Source organism: Bos grunniens, chromosome 16 (genome assembly GCF_055505025.1).
Source record: "Bos grunniens cultivar Pamir isolate PY7600 chromosome 16, Bosgru_T2T1.0, whole genome shotgun sequence".
Classification (NCBI taxonomy): domain Eukaryota; kingdom Metazoa; phylum Chordata; class Mammalia; order Artiodactyla; family Bovidae; genus Bos; species Bos grunniens.
This window is the reverse complement of record NC_141180.1, coordinates 41,029,102-41,056,960: the sequence shown is the minus strand read 5'-3', so window position 1 is coordinate 41,056,960 and position 27,859 is coordinate 41,029,102. Positions and strand designations below refer to the sequence as shown.

The window sequence follows — 27,859 nt, the reverse complement described above, 5'->3', positions numbered from 1 at the left end:
ACATCATGTTTTACATATATAACACATGACCTCTTTGCATAAGGAATTGATACACTGCTTGGGGAGATAGACATTAGGAGAAGTGAGAACACAGGGGTTTCAGAACTTGGCAAGCAGCATGGTCTGTGAGACGGTTGAGTCCTGAAAGGAAACAGTGGAGGATATGTCTTATACTGTCAGCTGAGTTGGATCCTGAGAAACTTTAAAAGCAGTACTTTATTCAACAAATATTTCAATGCTATTGGGGATTTTCTTTCCTTTTTCTTTTTTTTTTTTTTCCTTTCCAAAGAAAGGATGTGATGGGCAAAGATGTTTGTGTTTGCATGAGCTCTTTCCTTGGCCTGGAATACTCCTTCCCTGAATCCCTGGGTAGCTACAGATCTCCACCCAGATGTTTCCTCCTGGGGAGACCTGCCCTGACCCTTGCCCACCCAAGACATCCACCCATCAGCACCCTTCACACCCCTCAATCTATGCATCTTCTTCCCGGCATCTTGTCCTCTATGGGAGGTTCCTCACTGTCCCGAGGGCTGGCACTCTGGGCCTCGGATGTGCCTGGCCAGTGGCAGGTGGCCACATGGACAGTACCATCCCCCACGTGGCTGCCAGTACTGCCACCCACAGGTCTTGAGAAAGCAGGTGCTGTGTTCCTCCCATAGGACGTGGGCACCATTAGGACTCATTACATCCTAGGTTCACGTCCGAACTTTGATGCTTGGGTGACCTTGAGGAAGTTACTTAGTGTGCTCATGCCTCAGTTTCTTTATCTGTACAATGGGGACAAGGCTGGTGCCTATCACATGGTGTCACAAGGATTAAATTAATTAATATGTGAAAACACTTAGCACAGCCCCAGCATGTGGTAATGATATCATGCAGGGCTCTGTGGGGCCCCTGGGTACAAGGCCTTTCTGTGTCCCCCATTTCTTTGATTATAGGAAATAGCCTTCATTCAACCCCCATGAACTTCCCTGAATTCCAATGGGCAGAGTCAAACAAGTAGTTGTTAATTACGGAAGGGAGACCAGGTAGGACAAACTGTTAAGAGCAGTGTTGGGCAAGGTCCTATTTCCCCATAAAAGGATACACACAACAATATCTTTGACTTGTATTGTAGATATTGAAACACCTTCTAGATGGGAGAAGTTAACAATTAATGATGGTGGGCGGCCCACAAGCATGTAGACCCCAGACCAGTTTGACCTGAAGGTCGATGATGCTGACTCCTACTTCAGTTCAGTTTAGTTCAGATCAGTCACTCAGTCGTGTCTGACTCTTTGCGACCCCATGAATTGCAGCATGCCAGGCCTCCCTGTCCATCATCAACTCCTGGAGTTCACTCAAATTCACGTCCATCGAGTCAGTGATGCCATCCAGCCATCTCATCCTCTGTCGTCCCCTTCTCCTCCTGCCCCCAATCTCTCCCAGCATCAGAGTCTTTTCCAATGAGTCAATTCTTCGCATGAGGCGGCCAAAGTACTGGAGTTTCAGCTTTAGCATCATTCCTTCCAAAGAACACCGAGGACCGATCTCCTTTAGAATGGACTGGTTGGATCTCCTTGCAGTCCAAGGGACTCTCAAGAGTCTTCTCCAACACCACAGTTCAAAAGCATCAATTCTTCGCTGCTCAGCTTTCTTCACAGTCCAACTCTCACATCCATACATGACTGCTGGAAAAACCATAGCCTTGACTAGACGGACCTTTGTTGGCAAAGTAATGTCTCTGCTTTTTAATATGCTGTCTAGGTTGGTCATAACTTTCCTTCCGAGGAGTAAGCGTCTTTTAATTTCATGGCTGCAATCACCATCTACAGTGATTTTGGAGCCCCAAAAAATAAAGTCTGACACTGTTTCCACTTAGCTCACCGCTAACACATCAGAAGAATGTCCACGAGCTGATCCTGCCCTCTTTGGACAATTGATATAAAACTTTTCACTCTTTTCCATAAGTTAGGACCCACAGTTTTGAGGACATGAGCCCGTTCTGGCCCCCTTTGCCTGGCAAAACAATAAAGCTATCCTTTCCTACTTCATCCAGAAAAAAAGGATGTGAAGGAGGTAATGTTTTAGGAAACTTCACCTGAGAGCATTATACAGGAGGGACTGGGGGCCATGGACTTCCCTGGTGGCTCAGATAGTTAAGAATCTGCCTGCAATTCTGGAGACCTAGGCTCGATCCCTGGGTGGGGAAGACCTCCTGGTGAAGGGAATGGTAACCCACTCCAGTATTCTTGCCTGGAGAATCTTATGAACTAAGAAGACTGGTGGGCTACAGTCCTTGGGGTTGCAAAGAGTCAGACACAACTAAACTATTAGCACCCTGAAGGACATAACAGTTAGAACTCTTAACACGTCATCATCAATTGCTTTGTTTCACTCCCTTTTGGGAAATATATATTTGTAAATACTTGCCAGATGCTTCCACCAGAACCTAAAGCTCAATACTACACTTCTAAAATCAAACTAATCTTCCTTACAAACCTGCAACTCCTGACTTTTCTATTCATGTCACGACCACATGCCTTCTCAGAAGTCCTCTTAGATTTCTCCCTCTCCATCACCCACTTCCTGAGTCATCCTTTCTCTGGCTGATTTCATTACTGCTAAACTCATGTATTTTCAAAGTAGACATTGAAAAGCCAATGTACCCAGTTGAGAAACCATGTTTTAGCATGGTTAACCAGTGATAGAAGACTAAACTGGTGGTCATAAAGTGCAAAGATTTTAAGGGGAAATCTTTTGTTGTTTGCAATATAAACAGAACTAAACAGACTGACATTGCAGTTTGTGATTCTTCTGTTAAGAAACTGAGTTCTCAGGCTGTCCTAGAGAACCAAGTTTTTCTTATCTCCTTCTGAATTCTACCTTTAGTTCCTCAAGTAGCTACATCATCAGAGCTCTAAGGTAGATTTGGTAAAGTAGTTTAGGCTCTCCTCAGGCAAGCAAGCAATTTTAGTTGGTCAGTCATATCTGATTCTTTGTGATCCTTTGGACTGTAGCCCCTCAGGCTCTTCTGTCCATGGGATTCTCCAGGCAAGAATACTGGAGTTGGTTGCCGTTTCCTTCTCCAGGGGAATCTTCCCAATCCAGGGATCAAACCCGCCCCCCCCCCCCATGTTTCCTGTATTGCAGGCAGATCCTTTATTTGCTGAGCCATCGGGGAAGCCCTCCTCAAACAAGGAGTGGCTAAATAAAACAGGCACGTCCTATTCTATGCACATATCTATACGCACTCAAAGAAACAGCAGCAAATGGAGTAAAGACAAATAATAATAAATCTCTATCTCTACTGTATCTATATGTAGATAATATTTTTAAGTGCTGATCACCACATTCACCCTTCTTCCCATCTGGTTTAGTCCCTTTCCTTGTCTCTATATTAGTCTTTTCTCAGTTCTCTGGGCTTTCACTGATTTTTGTCCTAACTAATTTTACTCTGGAAGCATCTAATTTCATTGAGCCTCAGCTGTTCCTCTGTAATACACAGTGTCTCAGTATTTTATAATATTGAAAAGGGCAGATAAATTTTCAACATATTCAAAATATGTCGAAGCTTGCTCACCAAATACCACCAACTTGAACAAATATGTCTTCTCTGGGGCTTTTAAAGTGTGATTTATATATGAGACAAAGTACAAAGGAGCTGGCCAGAGGGGTTGACTTCTTATCTGAGATCTGCTTGTTTTTTTTTTCACCGTGAGCAAACAGAGTATCTGATTTTTATCCTGGCAGGGACTTAACCTGTCCAGTGTTTCTATGTCTTTAACCTTTTAAGAACAGGAGAACTCCTGTTCACCATGTGTCTTGTCCTTGGTGACTCCCTAAATAATCCAAGGATCTGCAAGGCACATAAGTTACATGTGTGTAGTCAATGCTTCATAGATTTTATAGAATTGGGTGATTCTGTTATAGGAGGGTTTCCCAAGCTAGGCATTTTTGACTTTTCAGGCCAAATCATTTTTTGTTGTGTAAGGCTGTCTTCTGCATTGTAGGATGTAGCATCCCTGGTCTCTACCCATTAGACGTAGCACTTCCTCAGTTGTGATAACCAAAAACATTTTTAGACTTGCCAATTTACCCTCAAGGGAAACAGTTGCTGCTGGTTGACAATCACTGTAGTACAGTTAAGAGGTGGTAGATGGTGGTTAGTTAGCTTGCACTAAGATTAAATACACATTTTTCTTGCCATTTTCTGGCATGTGGTATATATTTAAGTATGAGGGCAGTTATCTATACTCAATTTATTTTATATGATACTTATTTTATCACATTTATTGTGCTAGAATAAAATTTATTCCATTATTTTTTCTCATATTTAACAACCATGTAGAAGAACATCTAGTTTTTCAAAGGTCAGCTCCACGGAACTTCTCTTATCCTATCTGAGGCCTCAAAACAAATAGGAATTAATGCAAATAGAAACTCAAGTGAAGAACTTAATTTATGGGGAAATTGAATTTATGCAGAAGCAAGTTCTATTTTATGTAGTGATGGTAGAATAAGTGTTATGTCCAGCCACTACTTGAAGAGAGGCTGGGATCTAGAGTTGACCTGGGAGTCAATTGTATAGCTGAGAACTGAAAGTATGAAAAATCCTAGAGAAAAATGAAAAGCTAAAGGGACTGAAGATTAAACCTTAACATGAAGCTATAGACATGAAACTAGCAAAAAGAGAAAAGGATATTTATTGCTTGAAACAATAGTAGCCAATGATTCATTAATAATAAGGGAATGACAACCCTACCACAGGGGTCACTCTAAAACCTCAACTGTAAGAAAAACGAAGAAAGAAAGGAAAGAAGGGAGGGAGGAAAAAAAGGAAGAAAAATTCTATCTACTAGTTGTATGTGGACTTGTGGGTTTGGAGTGAGAAGGACAGGATACAAGAGAGGCACCTGATAACTTGTCAGGCTTGAGATGAGTATGTATTCTAACAGAACTTTGTTGGCTGTGATCTATGGAGAAGCAGCTCAGGAGCACCTGTTCTTTGTCCTGAATAACCTAGTTCCTGGAGTGAAAGGAAGAGGGTGCCCAACATGGTAAAGAATGTAAAATAATCCCCATACTTCTTTTGTCCCTACTGCTACTGCTAAGTCACTTCGTGTCCAACTCTGTGCGACCCCAGAGACAGCAGCCCACCAGGCTCCCCCTTCCTTTAAATTTACATATTAATCATTTGATATTGCTCTTGGGCTAGTTAAGTGCTTGCCTACTGCAATGAGAGAGATAAAGAGCCTTTATTGTCATACACCAAAAGGGTCATGAACAGATCATTCTACATTTTGCAAGAAAAATTAGTTTAGGATGAATTCCTCTAAAACCAAATCATGCTTTGTAGAATTTTTTTAAATATCCAGTTGACTTATAGCAAGAATTTTAGAATGAGTCAAAACATTCAGTTTCCTGGGAATATAATTAACAAACAATTCAACCTAGAAGGTTTACAAGGAATTACATGGCTCAAGATTAGATGGACATTTTACGGAGTCTTTTTTCCTTCCATCACATAAGCAGTAAGTGCCTCATACTTTTGCTTTGACCACTGGACAATCGGACAGTTGGTCTCCATTCTCCCATCGTCTGGATGCTTTCTGGAGAAGGTAGTTCCGAGTTTCTGATAGCAAAAAAAAAGGGGGGGGGGGGAACACCATTGACTTATATTTCTTATTTTATAAAAGAAAATAAGCGACTCGGTAGCGACTAACTTCCCTGGTAGTGTCAAGAGTCTGAAACAAATGTATCACCAGGGATAGAAGAATTGCGGACTTTCAGGCAGACGGTCCCTAAACTAGCTTCTGAGAGATCTTTAGAAGCCTCAGGGGCATAAAAATCTCGGGTGGGTACATTGCTCATTTTACAGATTGAGAAGCGGTCATTTTTTCGTCTCAGACGGTAACGAAAGACGTGCGAAGGCGACCAATTCCCCCGATTTCGGTGAACCCCAGAACTTGAAAGTCCCAGCAGGAGCCGCAGTTTTCCTTTCTGACCCCACCACAGCGAACCCAAAGCACGAATCCAAAAGAATAGAGACGAATCGAGCCAATTCCAACAGAGGAATCCGGCCGGCTGCGAAATTCTCCCTGAGGCGGAAAAGATGAGAAAGTCGTCCCACTCCAACCAATCAGGTTAGAGGAAATCTTGGCACACCCCCCCCCCCCTTCCCGCCAGCCAATCAGCATCTAGTTCGATGGGCCCGGCCCACTGACAGGGAAAACGCCTTTAAAATTTTATTAGTATAGCTTCCCACCCACCTCCCCCCCACCGTCATTCTAGGCCTTTCCACAAACTGCGGTCAAAAAAGGAAAACTGCATGTAACACTTCCAAAGCTTGTCAGTCTTTCGGTAAGAAGCGAAACCACAGACCTCTTAAAACAGTGATACTAAGAGGGACAGGGACAGGGACAGAGAAACGAGGGTTCTATAGGGAGGTTTCTATAGGGAGAGAAAACTATAACTCCCAAGGGCCTTTGCGCGGACTACGCGCGCCCCGAGCAAGAGGGCGGACCAGCGTAGGTAAGAGGCTGAGGGTCACAAGGGTGCTCTAGGACTTCCTGAAGTGGGCGGGACTTGAGGTGGGCGGGGCGGTGGCCACCTCGGCTCTCCCGCTTTGTGGCCTCCTCCTTCGGCGTCAGCCGCCAGAGACGTCGGAGGGGGCGTGGCCCGCGCGGAGGCTGGTGGGGGTGAGAGCGCCGCGGGACGTGGGTGACGCGTCTCCTTCCAGCTCAGCGGTGTGTGAGGTGTCGCGGCTCCGCTGGCGATTGGCTGTTGAGAGGCGAGTGCGCAGCGGCCGTTGGTCGCCGGCAGCACGGAGCGAGAGCCGGGGCGGGCGGGGGTGATATGGGGCGGCAGCGGAGGTGGCGGCTGGAGAAGGCGGGCGCGGACGAGCCGGCGGCCGCGGCGGAAGCGGCGGTTCCCGGAGTCGTCCCGTGAAGCGCCCGGGTCGGCGCCGCCGTGGGCCCCTGGGAGAGGGCAGCCAGCGCGCGAGCCGCTCAGGAGCCTGTCCTCCAGCGCCGCAGCCCTTCGGACTCTCGGTCTCATCCTCACTCTCCTGCTCCGGCTCCTCCATCTTGGCCTCGGCAGTGGCAGCTGCAGGGAGGATGTGCCGCCTTCTGGCAGGGGGAAGAAGGAGGAGAAGATGAAGAAGTACCGGCGGGCCTTGGCCCTGGTCTCCTGTCTCTCTCTGTGTTCCCTGGTCTGGTGAGTAGCCGCGACCACACGGGACTTTCCCTTGAGGGGAGACGGGGCAGGGAGCGGCCCGAGTCACACCCCCAAATTATCCTGGCTTTTGGGGTGCGGGTCTCCGAGGCGCCTATGAGGCAACAAACACATTATTCCGTGACTTCCCGGCGGACTGGCCTGGCAGCACTGTGTGTGGAGGTTTTCATGGTGCATTTTGGAATTTACAGAGTCTTAAGTGGCAGAGGAAGCGCCCAGGTGCCTTTGTACCCAATTACCCTGGCCCTTGGCGATGGAGGGGTGTTTGGGTAGTGTTCAGATAGAGACTGGCTAAGTTGTTCGGGCTTAGTACCAGCCACTTGTTTTCATGGTGTGCGAAGGGCAGAAAGCGTGTCGGATGTGGCGTGTTCCCGATAGGCGATTTTAACAACGTGACTTGGGAAGGTGAGTAATGTACGAACAGTAGTTCTCCTGGCCCTTTTCTCTCCTGGTCTTTGCCTCGGATACTTTTGGGGTTGCTGTTCTTGGAAACTTTGGGGGGCGTTATGAAGCCCTTTTTCAAGGAGTAGATGATAAGCTGTTCAGTAGCTGAGTGTGTCTTAGGTGTAGTGTGCACGGGTGTTTCTGATCGTGTGCCTCGGATAATGTCCCTTAGTAATAGAAGGATAAGCCCTGCATTTTGAAGGCGGGAAGAGTGCTTTGTCTATAAGTTTCTGTATGGAGTTTCTGTTAATCCCTGGCACATTTGGGTTTTTGGGGAGGAGCAGAGAAAGCTAGCTTATCAGTCAAAGGATCGTTACCATTGCACTTGAAAAATCCCTTCTGTACTCCGAGGGGATTTCTTCAAAGCTGTGTGATGTTTGCTGATTAAACAGATGCTTCTTCAGTCAAAGTGATTTGCTGTTACATTAAAATCTAGGTAAACTAAGTTTCTTGTTTAGCTTATTTCCGCAAAACACCAACAGTTGTTTTTCATTAATGTGGGGTGTCTAACGGATTCCAAAGACACTGAAGTTGTACCAGAAAATAATAGATAAATAAGAAAAGAAAACACTTGCCTGGCTGAAGAATTTTGAGTGGTAGGTTGATAGACGTTTTAGAGAACAAGAAATTTGACCTTTTTGACATTTACTCTCAACCCTTTAGCAAAACCAGTGTTATCTCATCTTAATACTTATCAGCATCACGTTGGGTACAAAAAGTGCTTTTAGGAAGTGAGTACACTCACTCATTTTAAATTTAAATTTGTACGTGAGAGAGGGAAACCTTGTATTCATAACCACTTCTTTCTTTTGGCTGTTTAGTTGTAGGTTACGTGTTTTTTCTCTTTCTCCCTGATCTTGCCCATCTTTAGACCATGTTGTTATTCTTCTTTACTTTGTGAAATGGTTTAGGGCAAAGAGGTTACACTTTTCATTCACATTTAAAACACACCAGGATCTCTGATTTTTTTCTTTTTTAAGTTGAAATATACCTGACATATAACATTGTGTAAATTTCAGTTGTAGAACATATTGATTTGATACGTTTACATATTGTAATATGATTACCATTGTTGAAATAGTTAAGCACCTCTATCATATTACATAGCCATTTCTTCTTGTGGGAATAGTTAAGATCTAGTCTCAGCAAGTTGATAATTATCATAAAATAGTGTTGTTTATACTAACTATTCAGTGGTCTTCAGGACTAACTTATCTACCAGTTGCAAGTTTCTACCCTTAAATGGAATTGAAAAAAAATTGATTGGTGGCAGTGAAATCAAGCATTTTAGTGTAGTTTTAAAAATCATTTGTGGATTTATAATAACTGTGCTTCTATTATTTTGTTTAATTTCTGGCTGTCTTTTGCTTAAGCTAATCTCAATATGGTTTCTCATCTTGATTCATTAGAAATAGTAATGAGCTCATGACTTGTTGTTCATTTGGTCAGTCATGTTCAATTCTTTGCGACCCCATAGACTGCCAGCACATCAGGCTTCTGTCCTTCACTGTCTCCTGGAATTTGCTCAGACTCATGTCCATTGAGTCGATGATGCCATGACTTGTTAGGGGAAAAGAAATCAGTTGGCCTATTGAAAACAATAGTCATAAAGTTCTGTAAAGTTTGTTGACTTTCACAATGAAAAGTGGATATTGAGGGTTTAAGTAGTGCAAAATTTAAGAAGCTTTTGTTTAAGAAACAACTGAGTTAGTTTGTTTTGAGATTTGTTTGCACTGCCAAATTCAGAGAGATTTTAATTGCTCTTTACTGAAGCGGTTGGGAAGGCATTAAAGTAGAATATTAAGGCTTGAGAATTTTTTGGAAGGGTCATGATGAGATCAGGAAGAGGAGTGGTGTATGGTGTGATTGGTAAAGAGACTTTTCTTCCTTGGGAAATTGGAATAATGAAATTAAGTCACTGACTCACCTGGCGATCTGGTCCTTGCTACAGTCTGGTCTGTTAGGTCATTTCTCAACATCTCCATTCTCCCTTAGCTTGATGCCATTGTAGGGTTCAGCAGGTTTTGCAAAACAGTCATTTTTGTCTTTGTCATTCATAAAGTGTTGCAAGATTTTGTGATTCTTTTCTTTTTTAAGTTGTATCATTTTGTAGATTTTTGAGTGCTATATGTTTATACTACAACACTCTAGTTTCTAATTTTCCAGCCTCCTCATCCTACCAATATTACTGCATTTTATAACCACCTTATTTATATTGTCACATATTTACAGATCTTGATTATGTCTCCTCTCTCCTTTTGTCTTTCCAGCCTGGCGTTCTAACCTTAGATTACTTTCACAGAAGACCCATCCAATCTTTATTATTCATTCTGATTGCTATTTTTTTCCTTTTTTCATACTTTTGTGTGATTATCAAGTAGCACAGAGTATTTTAGGCATAAATGTACTATAACATCAAGAATAATTATGATAGCTATTATTTATTGTCAGCTGCCTCTTTGTCAAACCTGTGGTGTATACTTTGTACATTTTAGCGCTTTTAATCTTCAGCACCTTTAATCTTCACAACCACCCTATGTGTATTATTGATAAATTAATTTTACATTTTATAGTTGAGGAAATAGAGAAGTAACTTGGCTAAGGCAAAGCAACTATTAAGTTCTGGAGCTTGGATTTGAACCTAGGCTGCCTGATTCATAGGATCCTTGATTGCTGTAATCCTTTGACTATGGGCTAGAAAGCCTATATTGTAGTTATGGCTCCATCACATAATAGATCTGTGTCCTTGGACATGTTTTGTGGTGTCTTTGAATCTTATTTCTTATATCCTAAAAGTGGGACAACTAATTCGTTCACAGCCCACAGGGTTGTTAGGATGATAATATGAGAGAGAATATATATGATAGATCTTTGTAACATAGTAAGGGTACATTATCTATATATTTCACCATAAACTCATTCAACAAAGGTTTTTTGCTCATTATGCTCATTATGTACCAGATGTTGTTACTGGCATTGAAAACCTGAAAATAGGGTGACCAACTTATCCTGGTTTTAGCAGTAAAAGCCCCAAGTGCCAGGAATCCTCTGTGTTAGTTTCCTATTGCCCCTGTAACAAGTTACCAAAAGTTTAGTGACTTAAAAACAACATACATTTATTATCAGTTTTGTGGGTCAAAAGTCCAAAATAAGTCTTAACTGGGCTAAAGTCAAGGTGTCAGCAGGCCTGGTTCCTTGAGACTCTAAGGGGAAGAATCTACTTCTTGACTTTTTCAGCTTCTTGGGTCTGCTTGCGTTCTGTTGATCGCCATTCAAAAAAGGAAAAAAAAAAACAAAAAACACTTGCCTTAAGTGGTAGATATTCAGATTTTTTTGTGTCCTCCCCTCATCAGAAATTAAAAGATGCTTACTCCTTGGAAGGAAAGTGATGACCAACCTAGACAGCATATTCAAAAGCAGAGACATTACTTTGTCGACAAAGGTCTGTCTACTCAAGGCTGTGGTTTTTCCTGTGGTCATGTATGGATGTGAGAGTTGGACTGTGAAGAAAGCTGAGCAGCTAAGAATTGATGCTTTTGAACTGTGGTGTTGGAGAAGACTCTTGAGAGTTCCTTGGACTGCAAGGAGATCCAACCAGTCCATTCTGAAGGAGATCAGCCCTGGGTGTTCATTGGAAGGACTGATGTTGAGGCTGAAACTCCAGTACTTTGGCCACCTCATGCGAAGAGCTGACCCATTTGAAAAGACTCTGATGCTGGGAAAGATTGAGGGCAGGAGAAGGGGACGACAGAGGATGAGATGGTTGGATGGCATCACCAACTCAATGGACATGGGTTTGGGTGGACTCCGGGAGTTGGTGATGGACAGGGAGGCCGGGCGTGCTGCGATTCATGGGATCACAAAGAGTCGGACACGACTGAGCGACTGAACTGAACTCATCAGAAAAATATTGTGTGTATAGCTTTATTATGTACTTAATTGTTTATAAGATTTATACATGTGCAAATATGGCATTAGTATATTTATATACTAATAGTGTACGTAATAAGTGACACAAATTAGGTGGTTAAGAAAGGTGAGAAGGAAAATAATCTTAATACTTTGTTAGCAGACCTTTTTGTTCTTATTTAAAAAGTAATAATTTGGTGAGAGTTGTGTAATTGACTGACTAGATTATTTTGCATCATAATGGGGATGAAAAATAGCTTGTACTTAGCCCTGCGATTTTGTTGTTGGCTTATGCTTGCCTTACTATTATCTTGGTGGGAATTTTTTTCAGAGCCACTTCTCCATGTTGTGAGAGTCAGTTTAGTTAAAACTAAATAAGTTAATCCCCGAATCTGCTTCATTGGGCACATGTAAATGACATTACATCACAATATGCTGGAAGTAAAATATATTTTATGGTTTACTGTTCGTGGAATTTTCATTCTTTCCTTCACTTTCAGACTGTATAGTCTCTGCTGTTATGACTGGCTGACCTTTAGATGGAGTGTGAATCCTTATATTAATCTTAGTAAAGCTAAATAAATTAGAAGTTAACTTTTTTTTAGAGCATTTTTAGGTTCATAGCAAGATTGAGCAGAAGGTACAGAGATTACTTTTAATACTTGATCTCTGTCTCCACCACATGCAGAATTTCTTCCATTATCAGCATCTCCCACCAGAGTGGTTTAATTTATTTAAGACTAAAAAAGTCAATTTTTTTTCTTTTTGCACCGAAAAGGATCATTTGGAGGCGCTCATATTTAGAGCTAATAAGAGAGGAGCCTGACATTTAAACGATTCTCATACATTTGACAGATAGTTACAAAAAATAGTTTAAAAGGTCTTTAGGAACTCGAAGGGAAGACTTTGTATTCTATAATAGATATGGTCTATCTCTAGCTGTGTGTCCTGGGACAAGTTAGCTCTGTGAGCTTCAGTTCTCATCCATAAAATGTTTTGAGAATGGTGAAGTGGCAGTCACAGTAGGGGAGAGTTGATAGATAACCTAATTCAGAGTAGTCTGTTTTGTTGGCCTTTTTGGCCTTAGTATTAATAGTAATTTTTCTGAGGGTATGTCACCTAGTTTTCATTGATTTAAGAGGTTTATTGCTTGGTTTGTAATTTTGTCTCTGTACCCTTTATTTTGCGTTTTCTCTGACAGTTTTGCTGGTTTCTTGCTCATTTGTTAATATGCATAAGTGAGCAGAAAAATAAGAAACTTAATTTTTTTTTTGCTTATATTTGTATAAGCAGTTCCCCCCCCCCCCCCCTTTTAAAGATAATGATTAGAAATTTCCTTGGGGAAAAATTTTTCCTTGAAAAATCCCTACTCTGTCTTTAATCTGGAGATTTTTTTCCCTATGTTTTGTTTCTATAACTCTTTAAAGACTCTAAATCTGCTTTTCTGAATCAAATAATATTCAAAATAAGTAAAATAATAAAATAACCCTTCTCCAAATCATTGATGACTTTAAAAAAAAGTCTGTCTTGTTCTGGGAATGAAATGTTCAGCATGGCGAGTGTACGTAATGATAATGTATTGTATGTTTGAAAGTTGCTGAGAGAGTAGATCTTAAAAATTCTCATCACAAGAAAAAGCATTTGTACTAGTGATGATGGATGTCAGCTAAACTTTTGTGGCGATCGTATTGCAATAAATACTAATATTGAATCATATTGTACACCTGAAACCAATATAATGTTATATGTCAGTTATATCTCAGTAGAAAAAATTAAATACTTTCTTATGGAACTTTATGTTAAAAAGTTTGGGAAGAAAGTTTATTTTTAGTCTGGGATATACATTCCATAGAAAATGTCTGGTACTTAAAAGAGGTCTTGGGTTGTTAAAAACAGTGTCAGATCCCTTCAGACAAATGAGATGAAACCAGATTGCCTAAATAGGAAAAAGTCTGTGAAAGAAGGTGTATGATGTCTTTGTGTAAAAGCTGAACACGTGTTTTCAGTAAAAAAATGATAAATAATTTACTTATAATATCCTTTGGAATTATTTTTTAAAGAAGTGGATGTATTTCATAATAGCCTCTTTAGATTATTAAACATCCGAGGATGTATTGGAATAGATGCAAGTAGTAGACAGTAAAAAATGTCTTGGCAGACACTGAAAAAAACAAAAGATGTCAGCACCAAACTTACCTTTGGCTGTTGGTTATTTCATTTTTCAACTGTTCATGTACTCTTTAAAGTATCTTTCATTTTCTCAACAATGTGAATAGAGAAATGAATCTGCATGTATACCTAATAGTCTAGTGCTTTTTAATGAAAGGAAAGAGATAAGTTTACTAAAAATTTAAGTGCTTTATTATTCTCTCAAGTCATCTTTATGTAGAAACATTTGTATATTTGAAATACGTTAGTGAGAAACTCAATACCTTTTGTTGGAAACCTGTACATGTTGCAGATGGTACTTCAGTGCCAGGTGTAGTTCACCTGTTTTGTTTTCAAGGCTGTATTTTAAGTAGTTTAAGAAAATAAAATTGTACATGTCTCAAGGGAATGAAAATTGCTTTTGAGTATTTGCGGTATATCAGTCCTTTGGTATACATTTGTTTCATAAATGCTGAGTTTTTTGAAAGAAAATTTGATTTTATTTTTAGGACTTCATTTTTGTAATGACTCAGTTAAAAATTATTTTATATTTTTTGTAAAAGTAACACTTTGTTAGAAAATGTTTTGTAGCATTGACATAGCTCATAAATACTAAGTTTATTTTGTATTTCTTATTATGGAGTATTTGAAATCAGTAACAGGAGAAAATGTGTAAAGTGCTTAAAACAGTGCTTTGCTCTTAGTAAGCCCTGTTCTTATTATTCACTCAGTCTGGATACTTTGGCAGAAGTTGGATCCTAGGCTGAGGTATCAGAGTTCAGAAACAGGAATCCATATGTTTGTTCAAAATATTATTTGGTTGCCAACAATATATTGGATGTGGTGGGGGTTGCTGAAGAAGCAGGAGACTTGAGCTCTGCCCTGAGGAGTATACAAGTTGATGTCAAAGTATACAAAGATACTGGTATAGTGAAAATGGCATGAAACCAAGTTAGAGCTTGATTGTAATCCTTTCCTTCCTGTATTAACAGTGAACCTTTTTGGGTACTTATTTTTGTTCTAAGTGCTTTATCCGCACTAACTCATTTTGACTTTATTAAACTCTTTTTGAGATAGTCACCACATTTTAAAGAGACTAAGAAAGGCACGGAAAAATTAACCAACTTGCCAAAATTATCTGTAAGCAATGAACTGGAATTTAAGTAGCCTTTGAATCTGAGCCTGTGCTCTTAAGCACTACCCTGTGCTACGTGGAGGCTGACAGGTGGCCTTAGGCAAGTTTCTTTACCTTTTCTTTGTCAGTTTTCTTATCTAAAAAATGAGGTTGACTGGATTCACTCAATGAGGAATGAATATTGAAATTACTCATTCATGAAGCTTTAAAAAAAAGTGCCTAAGCCACTTACCTTGGAAGTTTGCTAAGTTTGGAATATTCTTTTGTGTGTTCCAGTAGTTACTACTACATTAAATGAATTCTGAGATTTTTCTTTTGCACTTTTAACATTCTAAGGTACCTGATTTGAGCATTGGTGAACAGTACAAAAAGCTGAGTTGGTTAGTAGGGGCTTGAAGAGAAAAACTGGACAGGAGTTGTCAGGTAAGACTTCGTTTTAAGAGAAATGACGTCTGTGGTTTATAAAACTTGGCTTCTGTGGAATACAGGCGCTTTACAGACTGAAAGAAGATAGACTGGTGCTACTAAGATGAACAGTGGCCTTTCCCTAGTTTGCATGTGTGTGTGCTTCTGCTTGCCTGCCTTCAGTGGGCAGACAGTACTTAATTGTCAGGAGAAATGAGAAAGAGTTGTGGGTAAAGGAGACAGTGTACTTGATATGGGTGGAAATGATAGTAAGCAGACAAACCAAGGAAATAAAGTCATTCCTTGGTATTTGTGGGGGATTGCTTCCAGGACCCCACCTCGATGTTTAAGTCTGCTTTGTAAAATGGCATAGTCACTTTGCCCTCTGTATAAACGGATTTGGAACCTGTGGATGCAGAGGGCCAAATGTTTTCTGGAGATTATGATGGGTTTTGCAAGTTAAATCAAGGAGTTAGGCACCGAAGATCCAGCAAGAGAAGTGGTGTTTGGAGACTATTATTTTGACATCATTACTAGATATTTCTCAGAGAAGAACGGCTGGAGGGATGAATACTAAATGAAAAGCAATTGGAATAGTTGAAGTTTGTCATAACAAGGACTTAACTTGGCAGTAGAGATGAAGAGGATGTGTTGAACAGAGGTTTTGAGCAAGTCAGTGATAGGTTTGGTGATAGGTTGGCAATGCAGTAGAAACAGCATTGGGCTATGATTCAAAGGAACTGGGTTTTGGTTTGCCTCTGACCAGCTCTTGGTTTTTGATACTGCCTTTCTGTCATCTATCTCAGTGTCAAAAGATGTTTACTGAGGCTTCTGTTTGCTGTGTTTGGCAGGATTCTGGTGGACAAAACAAAGTAGCTGCTTTCTTGGAGCTGACCATGGTTGAGAAAATAAATTCTAGGGTCTAAAATTATGAATCTGAAATAAAGTTCAAAGAGAGGAGTGAAGTTTTTCCTTTTAACTTGGGCAACTAGAGGAATTGGAGGTGTTAAAAAAGAATTAGAGTTGCAAAGAGTTTTAAAAGAGAAGGAGCTTTCGGTTGAGATGAGTAGAATATCCGAGTGGAGACGTTTTATTAGTGAAATTCTGTCAGTCGTGTCTTACTCTTTGCGGGCCTATGGATGATACAGTCCATGGAATTCTCCAGGCCAGAATACTAGAGTGGGTAGCCTTTACCTTCTCCAGGGGATCTTCCCAACCCAGGGATCGAACTCAGGTCTCCTGCAGTGCAGGCTGATTCTTTACCAGATGAGCCACAAAGGAAGCTACAAGGGAGATGTTATATAGGCACTTAAATACAGACTTCAGTAAAGACGACACTTTGGCTGGAGCTGTTCTTGTAGAGGGGATCATTTAGGAAACAAAATCTTTTGACTGAACATGGAGTTGCTGCAGATACTTAGAACAAAGAAAGGTGACGAGCAAACTAAGGCTCTGAAGAGAAGGAAGAAACTAGGGAAAGAAGTTTAATGAGGTCAGAAATAGAAAAGTCTCAGATAGCCTGAGAAGCTTGAAAATTGAGAAAAGGACCTTGTTTTCAAAAGAGAGAGGTGATTGATAAACTTTTGTGAGCAGAAATAGAAAATATTTGGAGAGAGGTAGGTGTGAGTTCATACACATTTGTTTGGCAGCCAGAAGGAATGCAAGAGGTTGGAGTAGCTTCCTGTATGCTTCAAATTATCCAACCCATTTTCATCTGAGGTTGATTTGCTTCAAAGTATCCAACCCGGTTCTATCTGAGGTTGATTGAATCCAAAGATGCTGAGGGCCTCCTGCAAGGGACGTGAGCATCCATGGATTTTGGCATCTAAAGAGGGTCCTAGAACCAAGATACCTAGACAACTGTTTTCACTACTTTGGAATTTGATAAATGAAAGACGATGAGAAGGACAGCAGCTGATAGCAACTGCTGCCATATGAATGCATATTCTATGCCAGACTAAGCATTGCACAGATAGATTCAGGGGATGAGGTTTGATAGACAGAGTGCCTGCAGAACTATGGATGGAGGTTCGTGACATCGTATAGGAGGCAGTGATCAAAACCATCCCCAAGAAAAAGAAATGCAAAAAGGCAAAATGGTTGTCTGAGGAGGTCTTACAAATAGCTGAGAAAAGAGAAGCGAAAGCCAAAGGAGAAAAAGAAAGATAAACCCATGTGAATGCAGAGCTCCAAAGAATAGCAGGGAGAGATAAGAATGCCTTCCTCAGCAATCAGTGCAAAGAAATAGAGGAAAATGATAGAATGGGAAAGACTAGAGATCTCTTCAAGAAAATTAGAGATACCAAGGGAACATTTCATGCAAAGATGGGCTCAATAAAGGACAGAAATGGTATGGACCTAACAGAAGCAGAAGGTATTAAGAAGAGGTGGCAAGGATACACAGAAGAACTATACAAAAATGATCTTCATGACCCACATAACCATGATGGTGTGATCACTCACCTAGAGGCAGACATCCTGGAGTGCAAAGTCAAATGAGCCTTGGGAAGCATCACTACGAACAAAGCTAGTGGAGGTGATGGAATTCCAGTTGAGCTATTTCAAATCCTAAAAGATGATGCTGTGAAAGTGCTGCACTCAATATGCCAGCAAATCTGGAAAACTCAGCAGTGGCCACAGGATTGGAAAAGGTCAGTTTTCATTCCAATCACAAAGAAAGACAATACCAAAGAATGTTCAAACTACTACCTAGGTGTACTCAATCTCAAGCTAGCAAAGTAAGGCTCAAAATTCTCAAAGCCAGGCTTCAACAGTACGTGAACTGAGAATTTTTCATATGTTCAAGCTGGATTTAGAAAAGGCAGAGGAACCAGAGATCAAATTGCCAATATACCGCTGGATCATAGAAAAACCAAGAGAATTCCAGAAAAACATCTACTTCTGCTTCATTGACTACGCTAAAGCCTTTTACTGTGGATCATGAGAAACTGTGGAAAATTCTTCAAGAGGTAGAAATACCAGACCAACTTAACTGTCTCCTGAGAAATGTGTATGGAGGTCAAGAAGCAACAGTTAAAACCGGACATGGCACAATGGACTGGTTCCAGATTGGGAAAGGAGCATACGTCAAAGCTGTATATTGTCACCCTGCTTATTTAACTTATATGCAGAATAGAAAGTGAAAGTGAAGTCGCTCAGTCGTGTCTGACTCTTTGCGACCCCATGGACTGTAGCCCACCAGGCTCCTCAGTCCATGGAATTTTCCAGGCAAGAGTACTGGAGTGGGTTGCCATTTCCTTCTCCAGGTGATCTTCCCAACCCAGGGATTGAACCCGGGTCTCCCGCACTGCAGGCAGACGCTTTACCATCTGAGCCAGCAGGGAAGCAGGATACATCATGTAAAATTCTGGGCTGGATGAAGCATAAGCTGGAATCAAGATTGCCAGGAGAAATATCAATAACCTCACATATGCAGATGATACCACTTAATGGCAGAAAGCAGAGGAAGTAAAGAGTCTCTTGATGAAAATGAAAGAGGAAAGTGAAAAATCTGGCATAAACTCAACATTCAAAAAATGAAGATCATGGCATCCAGTCCCATCACTTCATGGCAAATAGATGGGGAAACAGTGGAAACAGTGACAGACTTTATTTTCTTGGGCTCCCAAAATCACTGCAAATGGTGACTGTAGCCATGAAATTAAAAGATACTTGCTTCTTGGAAGAAAAGCTATAACCAACCTAGACAGCATATTAAAAAGCAGAGACATTGCGTTGTCGGCAAGAGTCCATCTAGTTAAAGCTATGGTTTTTCCATTAGTCGTATATGCATGTGAGAGTTGGACTATAAAGAAAGCTGAGTGCTGAAGAATTGATGCTTTTGAATTGTGGTGTTGGAGAAGACTCTTGAGAGTCCTTTGGACTGCAAGATCAAACCAGTCAATCCCAAAGGAAATCAGTCCTGAATATTCATTGGGAGGACTGATGCTGAAGCTCCATTAGGACTTTGGCCACCTGATGCGAAGAACTGACTCATTAGAAAAGACCCTGATGCTGGGAAAGATTGAAGGGAGGAGGAGAAGGGGGCGACAAAGGATGAGATGGTTGGATGGCATGACTGACTCGGTGGATGTGAGTTTGAGCAAGCTCCGGGAGTTGGTGATGGACTGGGAAGTCTAGTGTGCTACAGACCATGAGGTTGCAAAGAGTGGGACACAACTGAGCAGCTCAGCTGAAGCATTGCACATGCATTATTTCATTTTCCTGTTTTACAGTGTTTATATTGAGACTTACAGCTTTTGTAATTAGTTTGTCCAAGAGAATGCACATAATAAAAGGGGGAACCTAGGATGTAAGAGTTGGTTTATAAAGAAGGCTGAGCACCAAAGAATCGATGCTTTTGAATTGTGGTGCTAGAGAAGACTCTTGAGTCCCCAGGACTGCAAGGAGATCAAGCCAGTAAATCCTAAAGGAAGTCAACCCTGAATATGCATTGGAAGGACTATTGATAAAGCTCCAATACTTTGGCTACCTGATGCGAAGAACTGACTGTTTGGAAAAGACCATGATGCTGGGAAAGACTGAAGGAGAAGAAGGGGGTGGCAGAGGATGAAATGGTTAGATAGCATCACCATTTCAATGGACATGAATTTGAACAAACTCTGGTAAATAGTAAAGGACAGGGAAGCCTGGAGTGCTGCAGCCCATGGGGTCACAAAAAGTTGGACAGGCCTTAGTGACTGAACAACAACACGTTTTGACTCTGAGGTCCATGCCCTAGCCACTACACTACAAAACTTTGTCTCTTGGGGCTGTTATCTAAATCAAGGGGTAAACATTGCCCCTCCTTTGTGGTAGTTCTTATATTTGTATCTGCAGTAACTAGCCTTAATAACATGATCGGTTCTTAAGAGAATGGATTAATGTTATTTTCTCACCTTTCTTTTCATTTATCTGTTGACTAGAGAATATGACATGGGAAATGTAGCGGTACAAAGATGATAGGCTTTGGAGAGATCTAGATTGGTTGAGTGACTTTTGACCAATTAACTTCTGAGGTTAAGTTTCTTTATTTGTAAAAGTTAAATTAATATTTTAATGTAAACAGCTTGACACATTAGAGAAAGACTGTGTTCTCTTCTAGAGACATCAGATACTTAGGATCAGATTGGTCATACTCAGTTTATGCTACATTCTTTATAGGTCCCCCTTTTTCCCTCCACTTTACATCATTACTCTTTTATAGTCTATCTTCATTTTCGCTTCTATCTCCCCCATGTTGGGCATTTACCCTGGAGTATATTTGATGTGTTTTTCCAGTTAATCGTCATGTATTTACTTAGATTTCTGATTTCTTCCAAAACTAATGTTTTGTTTATATGTTTTAAAATTTGCGTAAATGGTATAATGCTATTAATCTCATTCTTTTTCCTATTTCCTTCTACCTAACACTTTAAAAAAAAAAAAAAAAAAAAAAAACAACTAACTTGTTTTAGTTACTGGAGTCACCGTTATGTGAATTCTGCATAGTGTGACAGATGCCTCAGGAAGGGCTGATGTCATTTATTCACTGAGTATTTATTGAGCCCTTTGCATGTATGCTGCTTCTAAAGAGAGACTTTATACCAACAAATGCATTTGGGAGTATTTTGTTCCATTTGCTTATCTTTTGCTGTCCTAATACTATAGACTAATTAGAGTGGTTTTGTGATAAATCTTCATTATCTGGCAAGGTGAACCACTTTCCTTTGCTTTTTTTTGTCAATATAGTTATTCTTAGATAAGTTTTTCCATATTTAGAACATCCTTCAGGTTATTTTCTCTAGGATTTTCTTAAAATTTTTTTTTTAGTTTATATGGGAGTATATAGTAAATTTACAGTGTTGTGTCAGTTGCAGGCATACAGCAGTGATTTAGTTATGCATATACATGTATCTATTTTTTCTCATTTTCTTTTCCCACATAGGTTATTACAGTGTATTGAGTAGAGTTCCCGGTGCTATATGGTAAGGATCCTTCAGGTGTTTTGATAAGAATTATACTGGAGTGCTGAAGTAGTTCAGGGAGAATTGCTGTCTTTACTTTGCTGTCAACAGCACTCCATCTATGAACGTACTAGATCTTCAGTTGTCTCTTCATTTTGTGGTCGTTATTAGAGTTAACATTTTTTCCTCTGTAAATGGTTGTGTAGTTTTTAAGGTTAATTTCTAAATTATTTTAAAAAATTGTTACTGATAATGGTTTATTATCTATCTTGTTATTACTGGGGAGGAAAATATTGACTTTATTGCTTATTTTTTAAATTGAAATAATTTACATACAGCTAAGTGCACATGTTGTCAACTGTATAGTTGGATCAGTTTTGACAAATACATACATCTGTGTAACTCACACCCATCAAGATGCAGAGCATTTCTATCACTCCAGAATGTTTTCTCATGTCGCATTCTACAGAATTCCCTGAAGCAACTGACGATTTGATTTCTATCACCATGGGTTAGTTTTGCTACTTCTGGAAACCTATTTAAATAGAATTAATACAGTATTTATTCTTGTGTCTGACTTCTTTCACTCAAGTGTAATGTTTCCAAGATTTATCCATCTTATTTCATTCATTTGTAATTCATTCCTTTTGATTGTGAGAACTAGTATAATACATTGTATGAATATACTACAGTTTATTTATATTCTCCTGTTGTTGAACATCTGGACAGCTTCCAGGTTTTGGCTATTAGGAGTAAAAGCTACTGCAGACGTTTTTGTACATACAGTTTTCATTTCTCTTAAGTATGTAAAAGTGGAATTGCAAGTACTGAAACAGATGGATATCCTGTGCTTCTGGAGATAGTACCCTGAGAAAGACACATTGCTTATGAAGGATTCCAGCCAGGAATATATAACCTGAATCTGGTCATGATGAAGGGTAAGACAAACCTCAAAAAAGGACCACGGTATTCATGGTCAACAAAAGAGTCCGAAGTGCAGTACTTGGATGCAATCTCAAAAACGACAGAATGATCTCTGTTCGTTTCCAAGGCAAACCATTCAATATCACAGTAATCCAAGTCTATGCCCCAACCAGTAACGCTGAAGAAGCTGAAGTTGAATGGTTCTATGAAGACCTACAAGACCTTTTAGAACTAACACCCAAAAAAGATGTCCTTTTCATTATACAGGACTGGAATGCAAAAGTAGGAAGTCAAGAAACACCTGGAGTAACAGGCAAATTTGGCCTTGGAATACGGAATGAAGCAGGGCAAAGACTAATATAGAGTTTTGCCAAGAAAATGCACTGGTCATAACAAACACCCTCTTCCAACAACACAAGAGAAGACTCTATACATGGACATAACCAGATGGTCAACACCAAAATCAGATTGATTATATTCTTTGCAGCCAAAGATGGAGAAGCTCTATACAGTCAACAAAAACAAGACCAGGAGCTGACTATGGCTCAGACCATGAACTCCTTATTGCCAAATTCAGACTTAAATTGAAGAAAGTAGGGAAAACCACTAGACCATTCAGGTATGACCTAAATCAAATCCCTTATGATTATACAGTGAAAGTGAGAAATAGATTTAAGGGCCTAGATCTGATAGATAGCGTGCCTGATGAACTATGGAATGAGGTTCGTGACATTGTACAGGAGACAGGGATCAAGACCATCCCCATGGAAAAGAAATGCAAAAAAGCAAAATGGCTGTCTGGGGAGGCCTTACAAATAGCTGTGAAAAGAAGAGAAGTGAAAACCAAAGGAGAAAAGAAAAGATATAAACATCTGAATGCAGAGTTCCAAAGAATAGCAAGAAGAGATAAGAAAGCCTTCTTCAGCGATCAGTGCAAAGAAATAGAGGAAAACAACAGAATGGGAAAGACTAGGGATCTCTTCAAGAAAATCAGAAATATCAAAGGAACATTTCATGCAAAGATGAGCTCCATAAAGGACAGAAATGGTATGGACCTAACAGAAGCAGAAGATATTAAGAAGAGATGGCAAGAATACACAGACCCAGATAATCACGATGGTGTGATCACTGACCTAGAGCCAGACATCCTGGAATGTAAAGTCAAATGGGCCTTAGAAAGCATCACTACGAACAAAGCTAGTGGATGTGATGGAATTCCAGTTGAGCTATTCCAAATCCTGAAAGATGATGCTGTGAAAGTGCTGCACTCTATATGCCAGCAAATTTGGAAAACTCAGCAGTGGCCACAGGACTGGAAAAAGTCAGTTTTCATTCCGATCCCAAAGAAAGGCAATGCCAAAGAATGCTCAAACTACTGCACAATTGCACATGCTAGTAAAGTAATGCTCAAAATTCTCCAGTCAGGCTTCAGCAATATGTGAACCATGAACTTCCTGATGTTCAAGCTGGTTTTAGAAAAGGCAGAGGAACCAGAGATCGAATTGCCAATATCTGCTGGATCATGGAAAAAGCAAGAGAGTTCCAGAAAAACATCTATTTCTGCTTTATTGACTATGCCAAAGCCTTTGACTCTGTGGATCACAATAAACTGTGGAAAATTCTGAAAGAGATGGGAATACCAGACCACCTGATCTGCCTCTTGAGAAATTTGTATGTGGGTCAGGAAGCAACAGTTAGAACTGGACATGGAACAACAGACTGGTTCCAAATAGGAAAAGGAGTACGTCAAGGCTGTATATTGTCACCCTGTTTATTTAACTTATATGCAGAGTACATCATGAGAAACGCTGGACTGGAAGAAACACAAACTGGAATCAGGATTGCCGGGAGAAATATCAATAACCTCAGATATGCAGATGACACCATCATTATGGCAGAAAGTGAAGAGGAACTAAAAAGCCTCTTGATGAAAGTGAAAGTGGGGAGTGAAAAAGTTGGCTTAAAGCTCAGCATTCAGAAAACGAAGATCATGGCATCTGGTCCCACCACTTCATGGGAAATAGATGGGGAAACAGTGGAAACAGTGGCAGACTTTCTTTTTCTGGGCTCCAAAATCACTACAGATGGTGACTGCAGCCATGAAATTAAAAGACGCTTACTTCTTGGAAGGAAAGTTATGACCAACCTAGATAGCATATTCAAAAGCAGAGACATTACTTTGCCAACAAAGGTTCGTCTAGTTAAGGCTATGGTTTTTCCTGTGGTCATGTATGGATGTGAGAGTTGGACTGTGAAGAAGGCTGAGCGCCAAAGAATTGATGCTTTTGAACGGTGGTGTTGGAGAAGACTCTTGAGAGTTCCTTGGACTGCAAGGAGATCCAACCAGTCCATTCTGAAGGAGATCAGCCCTGGGATTTCTTTGGAATCCCAGGAATGATGCTAAAGCTGAAACTCCAGTACTTTGGCCACCTCATGCGAAGAGTTGACTCATTGGAAAAGACTCTGATGCTGCGAGGGATTGGGGGCAGGAGGAGAAGGGAACGACAGAGGATGAGATGGCTGGATGGCATCGCTGACTCGATGGACGTGAGTCTCAGTGAACTCCGGGAGTTGGTGATGGACAGGGAGGCCTGGCGTGCTGCGATTCATGGGGTCGCAAAGAGTCAGACACGACTGAGCGACTGATCTGATCTGATTTAAAAATAAAAGGATTATGTCCTTCAAAAGTGTCAGTACCACATAAGATAAAGACTAAGAACTGTTCCAGGTTAAAGGAGGCTGAAGACACAGGACATGGTCTTAGACTTGATTCTGGGCTTGGGGTTGAGGAGGGGAGGGGGAGTGCTGAGAGGACACTACTGGGACATAGATTATTGTGTCAGTGTAACATTTCCTCAGATTGTTAATTGTAGTGTGGTTGTGTAAGAAAATATCCTTATTCTGAGGAAATACGTACAGAGATACTTCGAGATATATTACACGCAGTGGGGAAAGAGAGGGCCATGAACTTGCTGTGAGAATGGCAAATGATGGGACAAATGGGTCACAATAGGTAGAGAGGGTTTGCGGTTGTTCTTTTTACTATGTTGGCATTTCTTCTGAAAGCTTGAAATTATTTCCAAATAAAAAGTAGGGGGTAAAAGATTGGGATTTCCTTTTCTCTAGATAAGGTGTTGATTAATCCGCTCAAAATTTTTAAATTATTGTCAGTGATTTCCAATTTTTGTATACTTTGTCCCAGTTTTGTTATTTTTCTAGAAACATCCATGTCTTCTGAGTTTTCAAATATATTAGTATATATAGCTGTTAATATTTTATGATTTTAAAAAGTATGTCTTGCCTGTGGTTATTTCATGCTTTTAGAACATATTTTGTTAATTCATATCACCAACTCTCCTTTACCAGTTTTTCCAGAGGTTTGTCTTTTTAATATTTTCCTTGGAGAACCAACTTTTGGTTTTAATCTTTTGGTTTGGTTTTCTCTCAGTGATTTCTGTCCTTAAGAGTCTTCCTTTTTTCCTTAGATTGAAACTGTCCTTTATCTTCTTGAGTTGAAAGAGGAGCTCTTTTGTGTTCAGTTTGTCTCCAGATATGCTCAGAAGGATAGCTTTCCTGCTGCTGTTTTACCTGCATCCTACCTACCAGTTTTGACCTGTAGTCTTCTGCTCTAATATTTTGTAATATGCCCTATATTTTCCTCTTTAATAAAAAATTATTCTGCTTTATAATTTAGTTTACAGGTTTTAGAAGGTGGTTAGCTTTTTCTATCCTAAATGACACTCAAATGCAAATTTTACAAGACTTTTAATTACATCTACTCTAAAAGTTAATACCTTTCCATATGAATGGTGAATCCATGCCACATTAGCGGGGTGGGGGCGGGGAGGTGACAAGAAGAGACAAGTGTCCTCTTATTTTCCAGATTCTATTTTTTGAGTTTGTGTGTTTGTGTGAGGGGGTGGTGGATGGATGGTTGAGTTGGGGAGGTAGTGGTAGTGGTCGAGGCAGGAGATGGGGCTGATGGGAAGAGGAATGAAAAGTGATTGAATTTTGTTTCTGCTGTGTGCTGCAAAACAGTTCCCCTAAGAACCCTCATTAGTAAGTATTTGTTAAACACCTAATGTTTGCAGGTTTTGGCTATGTGGGGAGGGGCTAAAGTAGTTAGGGATATGAAATTGATTCTCAAAGAGTTTAAGTGTAAGACGATATACTTGGCTCACAATCAATTTAATCAATAGTAATAGAGTCTGAGGGGAGAGTGTCAGGGGCTCACAGGGGCTCCATTTATCTTGCTAGTTGTGATTTCTGGTGCTGAATTTCTTAAAACTTTTGAAAGTAATTTCATCAGGCTTGGGGTTTTCACAGTACAGTTTTTGAAAGTTGCTTCAGTAGTATGGAATCAGATCCATTTAGTCATGCAGCAAAGTGCCCTCAGCTATTTTAATGTGACCCAGTGATTCTTAATGATGGGGCATGCATATCTAATTCACCTGGGAGAACTTGTTGACAGTAAAGAGTGTATTATAGAGATTCATTGTTCTTCAGTGTAGTTGGTGTGGGTTTGTGTTATTTCATTTTACTTTGGTGATTTAAAATTTCTTGACAGTTCTTAGTTGGTGATCATTTTTATCTATTTTAGGCTTTTTTCTTACACACAAAATTAAGGATATCTTTGCAGGTCTGTCTTTAATTAGCATCTGTCTTTATATAGGGACTGATATATTAGAGGTAAACAGTGATACTATTGATAAAGCTACTCTATAGCTTTATCAATAGGGTAGATAAGCTAATAATGTATTACATACTAATGTCAGGTATACTAGGGTTCTTCAGAGAAATAGAACCCACTTTATATGTAAAATGAGATGTTGAGTCACACGATTATGGAATCTGAGAAGTTCTACTGTCTTAAAGCTGGAGACTGAGGAAACACAGTGGTATAATTCAGATCAAGTCTGAACGCCTATTAACCAGTGAAGCAGAAGATATAATCCCAGTAAAAAGGCTAGACATGAGACGCCACAGCTCAGATAGTGAGGCAGGGGAAAAAAGGGCGAATTCTTCTGGTCAGTCCCTTAAAGGATTAGATGATGCCCACTCATATTGGGGAGGACAGTCTACTGAGTCCACTGATTCATATCTTGTTGTTGTTGTTCAGTTGCCAAGTTGTGTCTGACTCTTTGCAACCTCATGGACTGCAGATTCCAAAGCTAATCTCGCCCAAAAAGCTCCTAACTTCGGATAATGGAATTTGATTATGTGATAGTAAAAATAAGTCTCATGAGATTTAATGTCTTTTGGCTGTCTTCACACTAACTGTGAATATTGGGATTTATATATACATATACACATGCAGAATTACTGATGATAAAAGTAGTATATGCTCGTAGTAGAAATTTAAAAAGTATAGAAAAGAATAAAGAAAATAAGGGGGCATAATCACCAAAATTCTAACACCCCTAGTTTTGAATATCTGAAACTTTTTGTTGTCCCAAATGTGTGTATATATACCTGACAAATACAACTACAAACACCCATGTGAGAAACAATGCAAAAATCTGTCAATAAAGAAATGTTTAATAAATAATGATATATCTATATGACAATTTGAATAAGTAATATATTCTTATGGCTCAAAATTCAGAAGACTTAGAGTATTAAAAAGTGAAAAATATCCATCTATCCAGTCAATCAGTTTTCCACCCTGGAGGCAACCACGGTGGTGCTTTTTTCCCCTTTTGTTTTTAATTCTTTCAGAGAAATTTATGGACCT

At 40.0% G+C, this 27,859-nt stretch overlaps 1 protein-coding gene and 1 pseudogene across 24 annotated transcripts in view; one reads left to right on the top strand and one right to left on the bottom strand.

Moving 5' to 3' along the window:
* Positions 1-5,660: 5,660 nt before the first annotated feature.
* On the bottom strand, positions 5,661-7,038 carry LOC147356689 (uncharacterized; annotated as a pseudogene). Its single transcript, XR_015143470.1, has 2 exons — positions 6,594-7,038; positions 5,661-6,087 (listed from the first exon to the last, which is right to left on the bottom strand). The product of XR_015143470.1 is annotated as an uncharacterized LOC147356689 (transcript).
* Positions 6,825-27,859, top strand: part of SUCO (SUN domain containing ossification factor) — an 89,692-nt gene continuing 68,657 nt past the window's right edge. For all 23 annotated transcript variants that reach the window (XR_015143468.1, XR_015143462.1, XR_015143461.1 and 20 more), the window contains exon 1: positions 6,825-7,197. Coding sequence is in view for 8 of the 23 variants with exons in the window: in XM_086344632.1 (XP_086200758.1) it covers positions 7,136-7,197 (62 nt within the window). In the remaining 15 variants the exon portion in view is untranslated. The remainder of the gene's footprint in view (positions 7,198-27,859) is intronic.